The sequence below is a fragment of the Oryx dammah genome, unplaced genomic scaffold (genome assembly GCF_014754425.2).
Source record: "Oryx dammah isolate SB20612 unplaced genomic scaffold, SCBI_Odam_1.1 HiC_scaffold_18, whole genome shotgun sequence".
NCBI classification, from domain to species: domain Eukaryota; kingdom Metazoa; phylum Chordata; class Mammalia; order Artiodactyla; family Bovidae; genus Oryx; species Oryx dammah.
Window position 1 is genome coordinate 51,146,880 of NW_024070202.1, and position 20,769 is coordinate 51,167,648.

At 37.9% G+C, this 20,769-nt stretch overlaps 1 protein-coding gene across 1 annotated transcript in view; it reads right to left on the reverse strand.

The window, feature by feature from the left end:
* CFTR (CF transmembrane conductance regulator) overlaps window positions 1–20,769 on the reverse strand; it is a 159,904-nt gene that overhangs the window by 57,005 nt on the left and 82,130 nt on the right. Inside the window, exons 16-20 of the mRNA XM_040259873.1 lie at window positions 11,648–11,685; window positions 10,944–11,194; window positions 7,703–7,782; window positions 2,176–2,326; window positions 818–1,045 (exon numbers count right to left, since the gene is read on the reverse strand). Coding sequence (XP_040115807.1) covers window positions 818–1,045; window positions 2,176–2,326; window positions 7,703–7,782; window positions 10,944–11,194; window positions 11,648–11,685 — 748 coding nt within the window. The remainder of the gene's footprint in view (window positions 1–817; window positions 1,046–2,175; window positions 2,327–7,702; window positions 7,783–10,943; window positions 11,195–11,647; window positions 11,686–20,769) is intronic.

The window sequence follows — 20,769 nt, forward strand, 5'->3', positions numbered from 1 at the left end:
TGCCTGCCCCCTTGAATTCCTTTTGCAGAGTCATTTCCCAAAGCCTTGGGCTGAGAGAACAATGAAGGTGAGGAATCCACTACTCTCTCAGCACCTGTGGGACTGCAGGTGGACCTCGGAGCCAATATAAGCCTGTTTGCTGTTCTTATCAATACTTGGTAACTGGACAGAGGAACTCAGCTGTTCACTCAAGGGCCCTGACTGGAAAGGCCATACTAGATCCCTGTTGCACAGCTCTGGGACATTAGCCAAACCACTCTTTAGAGAAAGAGAAATGAGTGAAGTGGCCACAGAAAGGAAGGGGCATGGCCGGCATCTGGCCTCCAGAGATGGGAAGCTCTGAGTATGGCTCTCCATGACTGTTCCATTTCCCGTGGAGGCGCAGTGTGCCTTCTGCCCACAAGGCCCTCCTGGAACTCTCCAACACTTGCTTCATTTTGTTTGAACAGAATTCTGTTCTTACAACTAACCAACCCATTAAATTTGGCAGTCCCTCAGAATCTTCATCCACTGTAACATATATATCTCAACACTTCTTATCTCTCAGTAATTCAACTTTTTTCATTAGAAGAGCTCACTTGTCTATATAGGTTTTCATTTTACTTGTGATGAAATATATCTATCTCAGTTTTTCAACTGCATACAGCTCTAATTCAAAGAAATCATTCATTCAACAATTAACAAATTTTTGATTAATAAACTAAAAAAACCTATTTAATCATACCTAAAAATTTTAACTTACATGAACGCAGCATTTTACTGCCAGACAAAGCTTTAAATTAAATGCTTAGATAAACAGTTAAGGAGTTCATAGTACCTGTTGTTAAAATGGAAATGAAGGTAACAGCAATGAAGAAAATGACAAAAATCATTTCTATTCTCATTTGGAACCAGCGCAGTGTTGACAGATACAAAAACCAGTTGGCAGTATGTAAATTCAGAGCTTTGTGGAATAAAGTTTCAAAGTAAGGCTGCCGTCCAAAGGCACGAAGTGTCCATAGTCCTTTTAAGCTTGTAACAAGATGAGTGAAAATTGGACTCCTGCCTGTGAAATATTTCCATAGAGAACAATGCAAGTCATGTGAATACATAATGCAAATTCTTACTTTAGAAAGGGTAACTTAAAGAGTAATCAAACAAGTAATCAAACAATGGACGTCATTGGATAGAAAGGCTTTTCATTGTGGCTCAAACTGAATAGATGCAATCTGTTATTTTTTTTAATGAGTTACCCTTTTTAACTTGGTTACCGTGGATGGAAACATTATAAAATCATTGCCATTATTAATTCATATTCCTTGGCTACCACTGGGTATTGTTTATCTGACTAATCCTAAATTAATCACTGCTGAAAATGTTTTTTCTTTTGAGACAATTCATTCAATGCCTCAATTAAGAAAGTCTGTGTGACTTAATTTAGCAAATAACATTCAATGTAGAAGCACACTGGAAATATATCCCCTGAAAATGCACCTAAACAAAGGCTGTTATTGAACAATGAGCTTTCCAAAGAGCTCAAGCAGTGTTTGGGGTATACCAAAAGGCAGACCCCTGAAGAGAAAGCAAAGGTGTCTGAAAAGAACTTTGTCCAGTCTCATTTAGGAACACAGACAAACCTTTAGGAATAGAGGCACTATCGTTTCAATTTTTAATTTATATAATTAAGAACAGATATCATATACATCCAGCCTCCTAAGACTCCATATACTTGTTTTAAATTCAAAATGAAGTCGCATAGTTATTAATTCATAAAAATAATCTACATGTGTTTTATAATTTACTGTTTCCTTTTATATACTTAGATTTTGTTGCAGAGTTTGTGGTTTAACACTACATTTTGAATCTGAAAGAAGGCAATGGTCAAATTCTCAAAAATAATATTTAATAATAATTTTGTTAATAAATTCTCTATTAATAAATTTGCTATTTGTTAATAAAATCTGTTACTTGTTATAATAAAAAATTATTTATTAACAAATATAAGAACCAGGAGAGGTATATATGATGAGAATGTACAGAAATGGCCCTGAATCAAAGTTGAAATATACATTTTTAAAACTCATTGTCATATCATGCAAGAGTTTAAAAACAGGAAAAACATTTTGAAAATCTAGGTGAATTGCAAATAAATATCCACAGCTAGCTCTTGTGGGCATGTCACAAGCTGTACCATACCTTCAGATTCCAGCTGCTTGAGTTGCTGGGAGGTGTGGAGGAAGTAGGCTCTCAAGAGAATAAAAGCCGCTATCACTGGCACTGTAGCTAGGAAGATGTAGGGTTGTAAAACTGAGACGACCACCACAGCTCCAATCACAATTAATAACAACTGTAGGATCAAAGAAAACACAGTGATAAGTAAATATTCCATGTTGCAAAGTGGACAAGGTATGTTACTGTTTTCTAAACAAGGTTTTCACGCTCTGTTCCATTTTAAATACAGGGAAGGTATCTTCCTACTGGGAAGGTGATCACATTAAAGCACATTTTTCATAAGTTCTATCAAAATTCCAAAAATTGCTTAGGTTGCTCATAATAATATTTTGAAGTTTAGAAAAACATGGTATTCTTGTATCTTAGTATATTTTCACTTCCTATACCTTTAAAGTGTTGTATGACAAATTTTAAATGAATGTAATTTTTTCTAGGCTGGGCTTCTTTTAAAATAAACTTTTTATTTTTAAATAATTTTAGTATGAATGGTCATATAGGTAAGCTACTTGATTTCTCTGAATCTAGATGATTAACATTTAAGATTGAAAAAAAATTATACTTGAATTTTACTTCCCTTTGTTTTTGTTCTTGGCCCTTAAAACAACTTGAGATAAACTTTGATGCTCAAAAAAAAAAAAGGAAGATTTTTGGGGGTAGGGCTGATTTAATTTGAAGTCAGACCATTTTTTCTCTTATGTGTTATCAAATGAATTTTGTGTTTAAGTCAAGCCCATCATTAGAGATAGTTCTTCACGTTATCCACCCCCAAAGTGAAGCCATGTGAGCAGTCTCAGAAACAAGTTGATTACACTGGTGTTCTTCAGATCAAGTTAAAGGCTTAAATTCTATATTTCCAATTTACACTAAAACCATATGTATAAAAAAGTAAAAAAAAAAAATCTGCCAGCATTTACTCCCTAATAACCCATGTGAATAAAGTATAAAGTAACTGTTACTACAAGGGTTGAAAAATAAACCTATCATAACATCTGTCTGATAATCAGCAATCCAGTTCTCTACCAGCTGCCATGGATGACACATACACTTTCCAACTGATGCAGAAATACAGAACATTTGGGCAGATGGAAACATGAATGAGGGTGTAACATCTGCATAAATCTTCTTTGAATGGGTTGCTACTGTCATCTAAAGCCTCAGATTATCATATCTCAACAACAGGTTTAATAGAGAAAATACCTCTACCTCTAATGTGTCCGTCATCAAATTCTATAGTACCAGCCCATCACTCATTTTTGTTCAACAGATACTCAGAAAAATCTTTGCTGTGCCAGACCCTGGACTAACTACATATGACGACAATAATTTAAGGAAAGTAAAAGTGAAAATCACACAGTCATGTCTGACTCTTTGCGACCCAATGGACTATACAGTCCATGGAATTCTCCAGGCCAGAATACAGGAGTGAGTAGCCCTTCCCCTCTCCAGGGGATCTTCCCAGCCCAGGGATCAAACCGTGGTCTCCGCATTGCAGGCGGATTATTTACCAACTGAGCTATCCGGGAAGCCCATTTAAGGAAAGTCCTCTCTATTCTGCTCTTGCCCTTCAAGAGCCACCAGTACAATGAGAAAGCCTCAATCACCCAAGTTACTACACAACAAGGCTTCACTCATTTCTCAGAAAGAGAGCCTTACGGAAAAAACAGAAAAATTAGCTTCCAAGCATTATTTACTAGGAACTACAATTCAATTTAAATGGGCCATTGTATTAAATACCAGTATGTCTGAAAGATAAATACTGTTGCATTTGCAGCATGGAGACATTCAGCTATTTCACTAGCATCAGCTTGTTCATCTGTTTGCTGTTGACAGTTGTAAAGGGCACTATGTTCATTTGTCTTCTGCTATTTTTACCGTATAATTCCAATCCAGAGCTTTTGTATTATAACAATGGGTGGGGAAAGTGATCATTGTTTTTTTAATTATTGCTGATATGATTGATATTCTTAGGAATGAAATTGTAACTGTGTTATAATACAACAGGAAGAATTGTGTAGCCAACCCAACAAATACAACAGAAGGTCTGAGACTAATGGAGAAGGTGGGAAGAACTGGAAGTGATGAAATAGTCACAAGGTAGACTTCCATTGATTATAATCATTTGTAATATATCCCTGAGAAGTGAAAAACTAAGTCTAAGCTTTGAGGAAAACAACTCAATCTGCTCTGTAAGGAGTCATCCTTAGGCTCTGAGGTCAGAAGGTCACAATTTAGCACTTATGCAAAACTAAAGGCACTAGTTTAATACGCTTGGTATTATAATTACACAAACTTCAAATTCTGTCCTAGCTTTTAATCCATAGTGAATAAGAAACAAATCATACCAGACCAGGTGTATTAAAGAGAGGACAGCAAAATAAATAAATAGACTTAAATACAAGATGGAAATATGAATACAGATCTTAATTCCCACTTGAGCTTATCAAAATCCTAAAATTCTAGGGGAAAAAATATCAACAGACTATAAAACCTGCAAGGCACCATTTTCAGCCCCCCAAAACAGCTTCAAAGTATTCCTGACACAGGAGGGCACATAGTGTTGCCTGTGTAACTGGAGCAGATAATGAGAAGGAAGGATCACTTCGAAATCATTTAGAAGGTGCATTAAGTCACTGACTGATAAATATCTATTTAAAACCAGGCAATGAACACCAGATCTGCAATTTAGTTCATAATTGATAACTCTTGAGAATTTTAAGTAACAGATTAATGGAATTAATAGAATGAATAAGGGGGGGAAAGATGTAAAAGACAGCAGAGATCAAAGTAGAAGGGCTCACTGTATTAAGACAGAAGAAATAAAAAAACCTAAAGGTTTTGAGGTTGAAAAGAGAAGATTTGCACATTTCAAGATGTACAGGCTTCCGTTTCATGAAAAAAAATCTGGCACTCAAACACAGAGATAAATTCTACGTGTGCTCAGTTGTGTCCGACTCTTTGTGACCCTATGGACTATAGCCTACCTGGCTCCTCTGTCCATGGGGATCCTCCAGGTAAGAATACTGTGGGAGTGTGTTACCATGCCCTCCTCCAGAGGATCTTCCCAACCCAGGGATCAAACACACGTCTCCTGCACTGCAGGTGAATTCTTTACCCACTGAGCCCCCATGGGAAACTCACAGAGATAAGTAGGATGCTAGGATACATTTTTTTTTTTTCTGTGTGGCTTCAAGTTCAAATTTGTGACATTATGGTCCATTTCCAGTATGACAATCTGAAGCATATGACTTTACTACTGAAAGTGATCATCATCAGACATCTTCCTCATTTTAGAAACCTGAGATCCTTAGAGATTAAGTGTCTTACTCAAGGTAAAATAAATAGTGTTATTTGCAAAACAGAATCTGGATCTTTCATTTTCACTATACAATGTCCAAGCCAGAAAGCAAATTTCCCAGAATATTATCAAATGTTAAGAACTAGAGTTAGTATAAATTACACTTTTTTTGAAAAAAAGAAATTCATAGGTGTGCCTTATTCTGTGAAAAACCTGTTTCTGAAATGTGACTAGAAAGGAATTTCATTAACCTGAACATAATTGCAACCAACAGAGCTCACAATTTAAAGGACCTCTCTAATGCATGCATTTTTTAATAAAATCAAAATTAATCAGATTTTTATTGTATTTGATTGCCATATCATGCTTCCATAACGTGAGACCCTCTTCTAAACAAAATAGGGAAATCAACATAAAGGAACCCTGCCCCATCACTTATGAGGCAACGACTAGTGAACTCCAAAACACTAGAAGTTGAGCAGAAACTATTCAAATTACTGTAAGAGAAAGAATGAGACCATCACATGTGTCCAAAAGTGCTAATTTATAAAACACATGTTCAGAAAGAAACTCTCCCAAAGGATTTCTGAAATGAATCTTACACTGATTCAGAAAATACTCAGCAGGCTACAAAAGTTTTTAAAGAAAAAATTAGCAAGGGCTAACATTCACAAATCCTTTTGCAATCATGTCAAGATGTCCATGTTCCATTTTTTAACTGATTTAATATTATATTTCAGTCTGGTTATTTATAAGCATAGAACAAGGAAGAAATGTCCAGAAATTAAAGACATGGGCAACAGTTCTTTACATGATGAACTCAAAGCATTTCTTTAATGAATTCCAACAGCAGCTGCTGAGTTATATCCCTAAACAAAGTAACTGAAGGAAACTCAAAATACTAAAGTTCACTTGGAATGGTTAACGTGTTTGGCTGTGCCAATCATTTCAGATGAGGCAAACTGGCAATCTGGTTTGTGTGCACCTGCCAACATCATTGTGTATACACACAAAAGTGGCAGGCTTTATTTCATAGGTTCTCAGTGGTGGGATTGGGAGGAAGGGTGGGGGATGAGGAGAAAGGGGCAACTCATCCCGAGATGGGCAGCATCCTGTTCCAACTGTCTCCAAGGAGGTCACTGAGACTGCATTGTCATTTACTCCCTGAGGCTCAACCCAAGCCAGCCAGGAATCAGCTTTCAAACCTGGTTCAATAGCCAAGGTTATTAACTCACAACACTCAAGTTCTATCACTTAAGGGAATCGTAATGTGGTTACCCCTAGGTCACCTTCATCTTCTCTGCTCCATTTCACCATCTCCCCATCCCAGGACACATGCTCAGAGTCAGCCTGCCCTGGAGATACCTTCAGATCTATAACCCAGGGATAATCCTCACTAATCCTGAATTTTTCCTTCCTCTCTCACCTGCCTGAAAACTTACCTATATTTCTGTCCCAGCATTATGGTCCTTACTGCGAGACTGCTAACTAGCCATCTGTGCCAAAGTTGTTCATGGATGAGATTGGGTGAAACTATAGTCCACCAGGAAATCAACTGGTTGTCATTGTAACCCAGGCCATCTGAAGGTAGGTGACTTCTATCAAAGGTGGTGCCAATGTCAAAAACGTCACACTTCATGGACAGTGATTTGGGGGAAAGTGGTCTGTTATAAGTCTTAAATCACTTCTAAGTAGAGAGCTATTGTATCTAAATGAGGAATTGCCTTAGGTTCTGGTCAAGTCAGGGCTTCCCAGGTGGCACTAGAGGTAAAGAACACATCTGCCAATGCAGGACAGAAGAAACTTGCGTTCAATCCCTGGGTCGGGAAGATACCCTGGAGGAGGGCGTGGCAGCCCACCCCAGTGTTCTTGCCTGGAGAATCCCATGGACAGAGGAGCCTGGTGGGCTACAGGCCATGGGGCTGCAAAGAGCTGGACATGACTGAAGCAACTTAGCACAATAGCACGCATTGGTCAGGTAAACAGTTTTGACTTATTATTGAATTTACTACATTTATGACTATCTTGAAGATTTTTTTAATATTGAAAACATTCATATACTAGACACGATTCAAACGCTTAACCAACAAGCAAATGAAAAACAAGCAAGAATTAATTTACTCTTTATAATTTTTCTAAATACTTTTAAAAAGTGCAACCAAGTGCAGTCACTTAATAATACTTATTTTTACAAACCTGAATGAAGTCAAATATGGTAAGAGGCAGAAGATCATCCAAAACTGCTATATCTTTGGAGAATCTATTAAGAATCCCACCTGCAGGGTAAAGAAAAATTCTTCAAAAACTAGTAATCTTAAAAAGATTAAAAAAAAAAAAGATATACCAAAATTTGATCAACTTGGATCATAGCAGAAGCATTCAGAACTCAAATATAAATGAAAATATAATCAGATATATAAGGCTATAGACAAGTTCAGTGTTCTACAAGGATTCTCTGATGCTGGGAAAGACTGAGGGCAGGAGGAGGAAAGGCAACAGCGGATGAGAAGACGGTTGAACGGTAACACCGACTCAATGGACATGAGTCTGTGTAAATTTTGGGAGACAGTGAAGGATGGGAGCCTGGGGCACTGCAGTCTGTGCAGTCACAAACAGTCGGACATGAGTTAGTCACTGAATGACAAGAAACAACAAGGATTCTAAGAAACGTTTTGTACAAAGATTCTAAATAACTCTGTGTCCAAGTTATTGTCTCTACTTGTAAACTTTTATAAAATATAGATTGCTGTAAGATTCACACAAACCCCACCGTCTCTAACAGAGCCCTACCACAAATTACGTCAGGAATAGGCACCCTCCTACTACTATAATCCCACACTTACAAGCCTGAGTTTTGTGATAATTTTCTGGCTGTGCTTGCATCATTCCCTTATTTTGTAATGTAGAGCCTCCCTAATTTTCAACTTCCACACCTTTCTGACACACCTCAGCACAACCTGTGGCTGTTCTCAAACCCTCTCTGCCCACCGTGTGGCCCTCTTTGGCCTTGTTCTCCTTTTCTACCATCTTCACTGACAATTTATCTTCAGCCTGTCTTCTAAATTACAGACTCACATTTGTAAGTCTGATCATTTTTTCCTTCGGTGAAAAAAATATCATACATGGAATGTCTACAGGGCACTGGGCACAATGCTAGGCACTGAGATAACAGACATGGATCAGCCAATGCTCTTTGCCCTTAAGGAATTCATTGCCTAGGGGTGAGTTACACATACAATTAAAGTATAACATAATACTGTACAAATTGTTTTTGATAAGATTGAATCTTATCATTTACCCTCCCCCATGAACTGCAGGATAAAGTCGTAATTTCTTAGTTTAATACTTAATAACTTCCATGATTTTGACCTTAAGCCACGGAGGAACAAGCTTCCTCTTTTCAAACATTCTATTTCAATCAATCTCGTTTATTCTTTAAACACTCTTTGTGAAGTCACTCAGTCGTGTCTGACTCTTTGCGACCCCATGGACTGTAGCCTACCAGGCTCCTCCATCCGTGGGATATTCCAGGCAAGAGTACTGGAGTGGGTTGCTATTCCTTTCTCCAGGAGATCTTCCCAACCCAGGGATCGAACCCATATCTCCCACATTGCAGGCAGACGCTTTACCATCTGAGCCACCAGGGAAGACTCAAACACTCTTTACTCTCTCTTATTTCTTCGCACTTCCCATGTGGTTCCCTCTGCCTGAAAACCCTTTCCCCTCATCTCTACTTGCTAAAAAATATTGTTTCCTTCCTGGCCCTATTCAAATGCCTCTCTGGCAAGGACACATCAATGTTTGCACCAGTTCAAATTAATCCCTTCCTCCTCTCAGCACACTGAATACCTTTGATATATCTTGTCAGCACTTCTGTGTTATAATAATTATATACATGTTGTATAGTTGCTTGTACACATGTCTTATCTTTTTTCTAGATTGCAAATTTCTAGAGGTCACTGGGACCAGGTCACATTTATTTTGTGTAAATCTGAGCCCTCAGCAAAAACCTTTATTAGGAATTATCCAATGCTTATTTTTTGTCACTATCTCCAAGTCCTTACTAATGATATATTATTTAGCATATTTAATCAATCATATTTGTATACCTTTTCATAAATAAGTACAAAATTGTGGGGGGAGTAGCCTATGGTATTCATTTTGTGTAGAAAATGAAAGTCACTTTGGTAAAAAAAGAAAAGAAAAACATCATTCTGGTGCTTAGTCTATTTCAGATGGGAAACAATAGAAAGGGAATAAGAGTGGGTAATTGGCATTGACCTGATGTTGGCTATGTTAACGGCCAGTAGGTGATGACCTTGTTTCATTTCACAATGGTCTTTTGAGATAAATATTCCTTTTCTCATTTTACAGATGTGGATGCAAGTCTCAGAAGAGTAATTTGCCCATGATCATCACTCTTAAGAGGACAAGACAGACCTCAAACAATGCCCATGCTCCTTCCACTATATCTCATTGCCTGTTTGTCACTGCTAGAATCTTGGGTAAAACCCCTACCTTCTCTGGAGCTCAGCTCTCCCATTGAAAAAAATGAAATCACTGGATGAAGGTAATTGGACAGTCCCTTTTAGGTCTAAAACATCTTAGCTCTAAAACAGAACCATGGTGATGAGTATATACAAATGAAGCAAGACTTTAGTGACTCACAAGGGCTTCAGAATAAATATAAGGAAGATCCTCTTGAATATTAACACTGAAATGTTATTACCCAGAAAAAAAAATGATGGTTAATTCTTATCTTGAGATTTTTAGATACTAATCACTCTAAAACTCTCAGACTTGGAAATTATTTTTTCCTTTATAATCAAATATTCCAGTTCTTATCAATTATGGTCACCACATTATACATTAGATCTTCAGACCTTACTGATCTTATAACTAAAAGCTTGTACTCCTTTACCAACCTCTATGATAGTGTCAAAAGTATTTTCAAAATATATCTGGGATACCCCCACCCATTTAAAATAAAACCTGGAATGAATTTATGGGATTATCTCTGAACAGTTATATGAAACTAGATTGCTCTATCTTATCAAAATACTTCATTAGTAAAAGAATTTTGCTTTCTGGATCTCTTCAAATCATCTCCCCTTTTAAACAGCACTATACATTGACAACAAGATGCCTAGAAGGGAGCTAGCTCAAATATCTGAAGAGAGAAGGATATTTGACTCAGAAGGGCCTGCTTCTGCTGCTATAGTCCCATCAGCATCATGTCCTAACAAACTGTGCTACTCTAATAAGCAGAAATACGAAGAGTGACAGTACCAGAGACAGGTCCACGCCCAACATAAGGAAGCTGAACAAAGGGTAAAGGCCTCCATGCAAAGCCAATGTTATCACTACAAAATCAACCAACTTATAGGCCCTCTTTGTGGAGGAGCAGCAGCTTTATCTTGTACATCTAGTTAAGTACCTGTTTTCAACATGTTGAGGGTTGACATAGGGGCTTGAAGAACAGACTGTAGCATTTTGTGGTGTAAAGTTTTTGACACTGTGATTAGAGTATGCACCAGTGGTAAACCTCTGAAGAGTCCTAGAGCAAGCAAAGTGTCAGCTACTCCCACATAAATGTAAAAAATATAATACGAGCTGGTGCTGGTGATGATCACTGCATAACTGTTATTTGCACTCTTAGTATTATTTCCTTTGTCTTGAAAAAGTATTCTGTAAAGCAAAAGGAAATTATTATTTGACAACCAAACTTTTCCACTGAATTACCAATACATGTAAATGATGCTGAATTTGAGTCCAAAGAAATAGAACATATTTCATTAGCAGAGTTTATGCCTTTAGCCTGAAGGACTTACTATTGCAAGAAAGCAGACTAAGCTTCCCACCCCTGAAACAGATAAAATTTCAAATACTCAGAGAAAATACTAACTGTGCAAGGTCATCTTAAACATTGTTATTGCATTTCATGGAAACTAAACACAACTAAATCTTTTAAAAATTAATAATGGGCTACAAAAACTGCACACACAATTTTAAACAAAAGAACTCAATTCTCTACTACATTACTGTGGGGAAATGAAGCAGAGTAGAAATTACAATGTTTAATAAAACCCAAATAATCAACAGAAACAAAATACAATCCACAATAGGACATGGAATACTCACTTTGGAAACAGGCACAACACAACCAAAGAAGCAGCCACCTGGAAGGGAACAACACACACTTGACTCTCTTCCATCATCTTTTCCTATTTTTCCCACTACTGCTGAGTCGCTTCAGTCGTGTCCAGCTCCGTGCGACCCCACAGACGGCAGCCCACCAGGCTCCCCCGTCCCTGGGATTCTCCAGGCAAGAACACTGGAGTGGGTTGCCACTTCCTTCACCAATCCACCTCTAATTCCAACAGGACCAATATCAAAATACACACAATTTTATTTTCCTTGGCTTTACTTTTCTGGGTCCGAAAGCTGCAATAATTGTTCAAGGAACTACTATCTGAGGTGAGAACATGTTAAGCTAATGGAATTCAAATGTCACCAAATAAAATACTTATTTATTTCTCTCCTTCATTCAACAGGAACTATTCATTGAACTTCACAGAAGAGCTAACACTGCAGTTAAATGTTTTAAGTAATAAAGTTTGTTTCTTATGAAGAGATTACTCTCAGCCTGCTGGCAGATAACTGATCTCGTTGGTGGCTATAAATAATTTCATTTGTCATACAATGATTATGAGGGACTCATAACTATAAGGCCAATTAGTTATGAGAAAGGATGAGATACATATTCAGGAAACTTGGTTAACATTTCAAAAGTGCAAAAATTCACAGTTTTTTAATAAAGATAAGGTACATTCACATTAAAACATATACTACTGACACTATGTGGGATTTCTCATGGTGGAAATTTGGGGCTGGGGAACATATAATTCTATATCATAACTAAAAAAAATGAACAACTATGATTTATTTTCTGAACTCTGTTCTATTTCAATTTGGCATTCCAATTTCCTAAACACTGTGCAGAAACAACCTTGTGATGATACCAACACAATCATAATACTAGAAATATTTACACAAATATAAGACACAGTATGCAATTAGGCCAATAATAACTTTAACAAAGAATCAAATAGAAAAATAGGAGAAACTAAGTAAAATTAAAAAATTTGAAAGTGAACACAGACCAAAAATAAATAGGGGAGAAACAAATATGCCTGCTATAAGAAATCTATGTATTATTTCATAATCAACTTAAGCATTTAACAGTACCATATAAAAATTATGGAGAATAGTGAGCAGTAATTAAATTACATTTAGTTCAGTTCAGTCACTCGGTTGTGTCCGACTCTTTGCGACCCCATGAATCGCAGCACGCCAGGCCTCCCTGTCCATCACCAACTCCCGGAGTTCACTCAGATTCACATCCATCGAGTCAGAATTATATTAAGGTGAGCTTATGGGCTTCCCTTGTGGCTCAGCTGGTAAAGAATCCACCTGCAATGTGGGAGACCTGGGTTCGACCCCTGGGTTGGGAAGATCCCCTGGAGAAGGGAAAGGCTACCCATTATGAAGTCTTATAGTCTAAATAGTATATAGTGGTGCTTTAGTCATTAAGTCGTGTCTGACTATTTGCAACCCCATGGACGGTAGCCTGCCAGGCTCCTTGGTCCATGGGAACCTCCAGGCAAGAAGTGGAGTGGGTTGTCATTTCCTTCGCCAGGAGATCTTCCAGACCCAGGAATTGAACCCATGTCTCCTGCATTGCAGGTATATTCTTTACTGACTGAGCTACAAGGGAAGTCCCACTTCAGGTAAATTTGCCTATCAGATTGGAATATCATAATGAAAAAGCTAAATCATGGCATCTGGTCCCATCACTTCATGGAAAATAGATGGGGAAACAGTAGAAACAGTGTCAGACTTTATTTTGGGGGGCTCCAAAATCACTGCAGATGGTGACTGCATCCATGAAATTAAAAGACACTTACTCCTTGGAAGAAAAGTTATGACCAACCTAGATAGTATATTCAAAAGCAGAGACACTACTTTGCCGACTAAGGTCTGTCTAGTCAAGGCTATGGTTTTTCCTGTGGTCATGTATGGATGTGAGAGTTGGACTGTGAAGAAGGCTGAGCGCCAAAGAATTGATGCTTTTGAACTGTGGTGTTGGAGAAGACTCTTGAGAGTCCCTTGGACTGCAGGGAGATCCAACAAGTCCATTCTGAGGAGATCAATCCTGGGATTTCTTTGGAAGGAATGATGCTAAAGCTGAAACTCCAGTACTTTGGTCACCTCATGGGAAGAGCTGACTCATTGGAAAAGGCTCTGATGCTGGGAGGGATTGGGGGCAGGAGGAGAAGGGGACGACAGAGGATGAGATGCCTGGATGGCATTGATGGACGTGAGTCTGTGTGAACTCTGGGAGTTGGTGATGGACAGGGAGGCCTGGCGTGCTGCGATTCATAGGGTCACAAAGAGTCAGACATGACTGAGCGACTGAAATGAACTGAATGGCATCATTCACAATTTCCTACTTTGTTTCATTACACATGGCCTCCATGCACCTATTGACAAAAAGTACCTCTGTCTCCTTGAAATTCAAGTAAATTCAAAATGACAAGAAACTGAGCAATAATCTTGCTACTTCAAAAGTCTCTGTTCCAATACAAATGTTTTCTGATTTCCCAATACTAATCAAATTACTAATCAAATCAAAGGGTGTATTTCTCAGTTACTCTTTGGTTATTACAGTCCCTCTTTGTTCCAATGAAAGAAGTGTCAACAATGTTGGCATTCCAACTTCTCTGAATGTAAGTAAATCCAAGAAATATTCTATAATATTTACTAGGGAACAACCAAAGCAGTTGTTTAAAGACCCTGGTCTAATCTGTGCAATATAAAGATGTTTCATGGCTCTTGTCAACAGAGACCACTTATGGAACTACCAACCCAAACTACTTTTAATGACTAGAACACAAATGTTTCCAAGGACTTGACATAATGACTTTAATAAAAATGTCTGGGGCACATATAAACAATTGAGCAGGCAAGTTCTAGCATTTAATTTCTAAAATGTCTGAGGTTATAAAGTTCATGCAGTGTATGATAGAATGACAAGTCCTGAAAGGCTAAAGAACAAAAGTAAAAATGTCATTATTTTCAGCTTTGTTAGGGTTTGAAGAAGCATTCCTTATCATGTTGAAAAGGGTATAGTCTAGATCAGCAATGTCCAACAGAAACTTCCACAAAAATAGAAATGTTCAATATCTGCACTGTTCGGTGTCATTACCAGTTAATACAAGTGGCACTTGATCCCTTGAAATGTGGCCAGTGTGGGTGACTGGGGAACTGAATGTTATATTTTGTTTCATTTTAAATAACTTAATTTACATTGTCATACATAGCAGGTAGATACTGTACTGGACGGTGCATGGATAAACTAAGCCTATTAGCTCTGTAGGGTTTTAGCCAGAGTACTTATTCCCAGGTGGTTCAGTGGTAAATAATCTGCCTGCAACATGAGAGATGTGGGTTTGATCCCTGGGTTGGGAAGATCCCCTGGAGGAGGAAATGGCAACCCATTCCAGTATTCTTGCCTGGAGAATTCCAAGAACAGAGGAGCCTGGTGGGCTGCAGTCCACGGGGGGTTGCAAAGAGTTGGACACACTGAGCATGCACGTGCTCACCACCTGCATACACTTAACCTATACTTGTCTAATCATCAGGAGCCTGATGACAGTGTTCTCTAAGGATAGACCCATGAACAGTCAACATGACAACTCACAGACTGTGCAAATGACCGCAAATGAAAAACTAGTAGCCAGTCTTTAGAAGCTAAATCATGATTTAAATTATATAGAAGATTTGGCTGTATGATTTAAAAAACAATGGCATGTTGGGACTAGAGGACCATAGTATATACATAATCAAAGAGAAGCCAAGTGCCTATATCTGAAAGACTTATTATGATAAATGAACTAGTAAACATCCCTGGAGATGTGATAGATAAAGGTTGATTATGTGTGTAGTAAAACTCCAACAGTATGGTTTCAAAAACAAGATGTGATGGAGAACTAGAGCAAGAATATATTCAAGACATAGGAGGAACCTACCATTACATAACCGGGCCAGTACAAGTCTAACACTCACCACAAAAGAAAATAGGCATAAAAAGAGAACACTGCCAAGATCAGGTATAGAAAAGGTTCAAAATGTGAATATAACCAAAAGAGGTATAATGATCCAACATTCTATCATGAAGAACTTCAGTTCAGTTCAGTCAGTCAGTCATGTCCAACTCTTTCAGACCACATGGACTGCAGCATGACAGGCTTCCCTGTCCATCACCAACTAACAGAACTTGTTCAAACTTATGTCCATTGAGTTGGTGATGCCATTCAACCATCTCATCTTCTGCTGTCCCCTTCACCTCCCACCTTCAATCTTTCCCAGCATCAGGGTCTTTTCTAAGGAGTCAGTTCTTCGTATCTGGTGGCCAAAGTATTGGAGTTTCAGCTTCAGCATCAGTCCTTCCAAAGAATATTAAGGACTGATTTCCTTTGGGATGGACTGGTTGGATGTCCTTGCAAAGGGACTCTCAAGAGTCTTCTCCAACACCACAGTTCAAAAGCATCAATTCTTCAACACTCAGTTTTCTTTATAGTCCAACTCTCACATCCATACATGACTACTGGAAAAATCATATTTGGCAAAGTGACCTTTGTTGGCAAAGTGATGTCACTGCTTTTTAATACACTGTCTAGGTTTGTCACGCAAGCATCTTTTAATTTCATGGCTGCAGTCACCATCTGCACTGATTTTGGAGCTCAAGAAAATAAAGTCTAACACTGTTAGACTTCCACTGTTTCCACATCTATCTGCCACAAGGTGATGGGACCAGAAGCCATGAACATAGTTTTCTGAATGTTGAGCTTTAAGCCAACTTTTTCACTCTCCTCTTTCACTTTCATCAAGAGGCTTTTTAGTTCCTCTTCACTTTCTGCCATAAGGGTGGTGTATCTGCATATCTGAGGTTATTGATATTTCTCCCGGCAATCTTGATTCCAGCTTGTGCTTCTTCCAGCCCAGCGTTTCTCATGATGTACTCTGCATAGAAGTTAAATAAGCAGGGTGACAATATACAGCCTTGACATACTTCTTTCCCAATTTGGAACCAGTCTGTTGTTCCATGTCCAGTACTAACTGTTTCTTCTTGACCTGCACACAGATTTCTCAGGAGGCAGGTAAGGTGGTCTGGTGGTCCATCATGAAGAACTTCAATGAGCTTCAAAGTAGATACTCTTAAATATTTCACTGAAATATCTGCAGACTTTTAAATATGCCTTAAGGGTCTGAACACTGTGGCTGTTTAGCCTAGTTAATAAGAGCAATCTTTTCCTGTCATAACAGATGTTCCTACCTTCCCTCATGTCCCCATCCAATCCATTTTCCATATACCACAGTGATCTTTTTTAAACATAAAAAAATCATATCATACCTTGAAAGAAGGCTTTCAAAGGTTTCCTATTGCACTTAAAATAAAACTGAAGTTCTTCAGTGAATGCTTCTGCAGACCCGGCTTTGATTTACTTTTTCAGTGTCACCACACGATATGCCACTCACCACTTTCTCCCATTCCTCCAAATGTGCTGGCCTTCCCTCAGTCTCCACAATTCACCAAACTTTTCCAAGTCCTTTGCATTTGCCCCAGTTTCTGGATGTCTGAGTACTTTTTATCTTTCAGGTGTCAACTAAATGTCATTTCTTCAGGAAGACCTTCCTGTCCTCTTTGCCCAGCTTTATTTTAGCCCACTATTTATCTCTTTCTGGAACTCTCTACATGCTGTGATTATTTCCATCAAAATTTATCTACCATCCGTCTTCTCCCTCAGAAAGTGCTTCATAAGATCAAGGAGGAGCCATCTTTCCTCTTTCCCACTGCATGCTTAGCTTAGTGTCTATAACAATATCCAAGAGACAGTAGGCATTCAGTAAATCTATCCTTAATAAACAAAGGAAGATATGAATAAGAAGATACTTAAAAAACACAAATGTTTTTTATTTTAAAACATTTAAACACAAAATGGAAATTATATAGTTTATAATTATTTAAACAGAAAGAAATTATATACTAATCACATAGAAAACATTTTAAAATGCAGATGACATTTTATGTAGTATAAAGAACCAGAACCAATTCATAAGTTCTGTACATACATAGAATTCAGAGCTACCTTCCAAGCCACACAAGAAGATCTATGTATAAATGAAGACCTATTAAAACAGTATTGGCATTTTGAGCTTTCACCAAAGGAATACAGCATTATGAATTCTGTTTACACTGTAAACATAAGTACATTGGTATAATCCATTGGTATGTTCTATTTTGTTCTTCACTGTAAACAGAGCATATAGAATCATGCTTGGCATATTGAAAGAACTTGAAAAATATGTGTTGAATGAGTAAGTGGCTGAATGAATGAGTAAAGAGTAAGAGGCAGTAAGAGTAAAGTGACACCTTGTCAAGACTTAATCACAGATTTCAATGCTTTGCAGGTTAAATCATGCCCTAAAACACAGACCCTTGCTAAGCAATACTGCCTTGAAAGTATTACTATCAAAAAGGTATAACTATCATTAAGGTATTGTGGGAGCATATTCTATATTGAGGGATTCCTCATTAAGAAACAAACAGGACAGACTTTGCCGCTGCACAGCACACAGGTTCTTCCCAGAGCAGGGATTAAACTCCGGTCTCCTGCATCACCAGGCGGAATCTTTACCACCGAGCCATCAAGGAAGCCCCTACTAAGCCTGTGCTCTAAAACCTGGGAGCTACAACTACCAAGTTCCATGTGCTCTAGAGCCTGCAATCAGCAACAAGAAAAACCACTGCAATGAGAAGCCCATACACTGGAACTTAGAGAGCAGTTCCCACTCACCACAGCTACACACCAAAAAAGCCTGCACAACAATGAAGATGCAGAACAGCCGAAAATTAATAAATAAATTGTAAAAAATAAAAATAAAATACTTTTAAAAAAGAAACAGAGAGGAAGTCATATAAGAATAGCACATAGCAGTTCTCTAACACATTTCTTAAAACACAGGAATAAAAGGACTAAACATGATCTTTAGTTATTCTAGGCAACAATAATATCCTCTGGTTGTTGCAAAAGAAAAGGTGGGCACTGCCTCCTACTTCATTATTTGCATTTCTTTTCTATCTAGTCAATGATGCACTGCCAAATAGGAGCACTAGAGAGACCAACATAATAGAAATTTTAAAGCCTGTATCCTTGGTTCTAATATCTAAGAACTTAACTATCCTATCATAAAGAAAACAGCACAAAAATATAAAGGTATACTGATTCACTTAATAAATTAACACACTATTGATAATTTGTTGTTGTTCGGTAGCTAAGTCACGTCTGACTGCAACCTCATGAACTGCAGCACGCCAGGCTTCCCTGTCCTTCACTATCTGCTGGGGTTTGTTCAAACTCATGTCCATTCATTGAGTAATGTCATCCAACCATCTCATCCTGTCTCCCTCTTCTCCCTTCTTGCCCTCAATCTTTCCATCAGTCTTTTCCAGTGAGCTGTCTAATTGTAGTAGGTAGTAAAAGTATTTTGGAGCTTCAGGTTCAGTACCAATCATTACAATGAATATTCAGGTTTCGTTTCCTTTAGGATCAACTGATTTGATCTCCTTGCTATCCAAGGGAATCTCAAGAATCTTCTCCAGCACAACAGTTTGAAAGCATCAGTTCTTCGGTGCTCAGCCTTCTTGGCAACTCTCATATTCATACATGACTACTGGAAAAACCATAGCTTTGACTACACAGACCTTTGTTGGCAAAGTGATATCTCTGCTTTTTAATATGCTGTCTAGGTTTGTTTGGCCTTGGAGTACAAAATGAAGAAGAGCTAAGGCTAACAGTTTTGCCAAAGAACATGCTGGTCATAAAAAACCACCCTCTTCCAACAACACAAGAACTGTCTCTGCACACGGACATCACCAGATGGTCAATATCGAAATGAGACTTTGCAGCCAAAGATGGAGAAGCTCTGTACAGTCAGCAAAAATAAGACCGGGAGCTAACTGTGGCTTAGATCATGAACTCCTTTTTGCAAAATTAAGACTTAAATTAAAGAACATAGGGAAAACCACTACACCATTCAGGCACAACTTAAATCAAATCCCTTATGACAATACAGTGGAAGTGAGAAATAGATTCAAGGGATTAGATCTGATAGAGTGCCTGAAGAACTATGGACAGAGGTTTGTAACAGTGTACAGGAGGCTGTGATCAAAATCATCCTCAAGAAAAAGAAATGCAATAAGGCAAAATGGTTGTCTGAGGAGGCCTGACAAATAGCTGAGAGGATGCAGAGTTCCAGAGAATAGCAAGGAGAGAAAAGAAAGCCCTTTAAGTGAACAATGAAAAGAAGTGGAGGAAAACAACAGAATGAGAAAGACTAGAGATCTCTTCAAGAAAACTAGAGATACCAAGGGAACATTTCATGCAAATATGGAAACAATAAAGGACAGAAACTAAATGGACCTAACAGAAGCAGAAGATATTAAGAAGAGGTGGCAAGAATGCACAGAAGACCCACTTGACTTCACATTGCCAGGATGTCTGGCTCCAGGTCAGCAATCATACCATCATGATTATCTGGGTCACGAAGATCTTTCTTATATAGTCTGTCTGTGTATTCTTGCCACCTCTTAATATCTTCTGCTTCTGTTAGGTCCATACCATTTCTGTCCTTTACTTTGCATGAAATGTTCCCTGGTATACCTATGGCTGATTCATGTTTATGTACGGCAGAAACCAACACAATATTGTAAAGAATTTATCCTTCAGTTAAAAATAAATACATTAAAAAAATAAAACCTCTGCAAAAACCCATTCTATAAAATTATAATTCTATATAATCAAAATTATAATTATATATACTACAAATCTACATCAAAGTATGGCCCCTGTGAAAACTAAAAATGGATACATCACTTTCACAAGGGAAGAAGTGGATCTTAACTTTTCTTTGGGTCTCTGATCATGTTGAGTATGAAGCTCTATTAAACAATGTTTAAAAGATCTAAACTATCTTCCTGGATTAGTACCTGTACTATGATGCAAAGCACACACGAGACATTTCAATGGTAGTGAGAAAGGGCCCACTGGTATCAAGAAAGGAGCTTAGTCTAAAAGAAAAATTATATAAATTTTGATTCAAAGAATATGAGAGAACTGTGAACATCTGAATGATTTGTT